Source organism: Otolemur garnettii, unplaced genomic scaffold (assembly GCF_000181295.1).
Source record: "Otolemur garnettii isolate 467f Iridium unplaced genomic scaffold, OtoGar3 scaffold00299, whole genome shotgun sequence".
Lineage (NCBI taxonomy): Eukaryota > Metazoa > Chordata > Mammalia > Primates > Galagidae > Otolemur > Otolemur garnettii.
Genome location: NW_003852694.1, coordinates 461,774 through 463,783, shown reverse-complemented (window position 1 = coordinate 463,783; position 2,010 = coordinate 461,774). Strand labels below are relative to the sequence as shown.

The following is a 2,010-nucleotide window of genomic DNA, read 5'->3' as shown; positions in this document are numbered from 1 at the left end:
CACATGTAGGCTGGTACTTAGCTGATACACGTTGGTATGGACAAACATGTGTTAAAATACTAACATATCTCCAAATTAGTTGGTACAGTGCTATAGCCCCAGCTGTGCTCTACTCTGGGAACCCCCCAGATCTTCACAAGAGAAAACTGCTACCATGACAAGTTTTTTTTTTAACTCATCAGTTCTGGTTTTTAAATAGTTCAGTATCACCCTAGTGCACATGAGAATATGTAATAATAAAGCAAGATAAAGGCTTTTTATTTCAGAAAAACAACAAGTTCATGAAATGATTCTGAGATAGAAATAAGGGGGCCATAGAATAGCTATTTGCCTAGGTTCCTGGGAATAATTTTAAGTCTTATTAATAAGAACATAATCAGACAATAAAATGGAGAAAGTTCTGTGCAGTATGTTCCTTTGCCTGGTGGTTTAAAATATAGTCATTTTTTAAAGCTATTTTTATTCCTGTTCCTGTAGCTTCTTCCTTCCTTACTTGATCTTAGTCACAAGTCCCTTACTTCTTGGTGAATTTGGAAGAAGCATATTACTCCAAATCCTCAATCTTCACTAGAGCGGCTGTCTTCTCACAAATCCAAGAAATTTCAGCACCACAGCGAGAAATATAAATATTTCCTTTTTGAAAATAAGCACATCCTCTGGATCCATTTATCTGGGCAAGTTCTTTAGTACTGAATCTGAAAATTAATTAAAATTCATTTATAAACTTTGTGTGTGAAATTTGGTCACCATTTAGTATTATCAGTTACCCTTACAGCCCATATTATGTCTCTGAATATTGTGAGACTTCTGCCTCCACAAACCTTCAGAATCCCTAATGCCAGCACATCTGAATTCCTTATTTTAAGTTACAATCCCAAGAAGAATTTTTAAAGACGAATATTTAAATTCTGGCTTGCGAATGTATACTTCCTCTGTTAACACAGAGTTTATTAACAGAATCTACCCAATCCATATTATATCAGGAGTACTAAAATTTCTTTATTTTGAAACTTCATAAAGAAAAACAGAAAAATGGAATGGCATTCTATGTAAAAGCAACTACACTTTACTATGCATGTATTTATACATATGTGGGGGGCAAAGGGGGACAAGATAGAGGTTAAGAAAGGAAATGAATGCAGTTCTGGTAATAATCCTCTATTCTCTGTGAAAGGGGCAGTCTTGCAAAATTAACAGGAAAATACCTACTCCTGCAATTTCCTAGTAACAGTTAAAGATCAATCCTATGAGTCTTCCTACTAACAGGTGCCCCACAGGAGTTGTTTTGTTGAACAGAAGACAGAAAAGAGATGTAAACCTTTCTTTTTCAAAATCAATTTTGAGAATCTGCTTTTACAGAAATTCTGAGTAAATAGCAGGAGAACAGGCTTCACCATATCTCCAGGGCAAACTTACAACTCCTATGATAACCCAGTCTCCAGTGAAAGGCAGGGGAGGTAACTCTTGGATTTTGACATTCCACCTATTTTCAGTTTTTGTTATCTACACATCCCTGAGAAGAAAGAAAGGAGTGGATGCAGCAGTTTCTGACTGTCTCTTGCCCGTTTACAATCCCCTTAAAATTAGCAAATTCCCTCTTTTCCTTTCCACATCCTCTCCCTGCTTTCTTTTCTCTCTCTCTTTCCCTGCTCTCTTTCTAAGAACATCAAATAAATTTTATGTTTTTATATTTTAATCTTCATCTGGAGAAATCTTTCTCCTCCATGTTTTGAGCACCTAATGAAATGTCCACCTAACACTGTTTAGAAATAGTTCCTGGGCGGTGCATATAGCTCAAAGGAGGAGGGTGCTGGCCCTGTATACTGGAGGTGGCAGGTTCAAACTCGCTCTGGCCAAAAACTGAAAAAAAAAAAAAAAAAAAAAAAATAGTTCCCTTGGGCAGTACCTGTGGCTCAGTGAGTAGGGCGCTGGCCCCATATACTCAAGGTGGCGAGTTCGAACCCAGCCCCGGTCAAACTGCAACAAAAAATAGCCAGGCATTCTGGCGGG

The 2,010-nt window shown here is 37.5% G+C and overlaps 1 protein-coding gene across 1 annotated transcript in view; it reads right to left on the bottom strand.

Moving 5' to 3' along the window:
- Positions 1–544: 544 nt before the first annotated feature.
- CLEC12B (C-type lectin domain family 12 member B) overlaps positions 545–2,010 on the bottom strand; it is a 7,898-nt gene continuing 6,432 nt past the window's right edge. The window contains exon 6 of the mRNA XM_003803371.2: positions 545–695. Coding sequence (XP_003803419.1) covers positions 545–695 — 151 coding nt within the window. The remainder of the gene's footprint in view (positions 696–2,010) is intronic.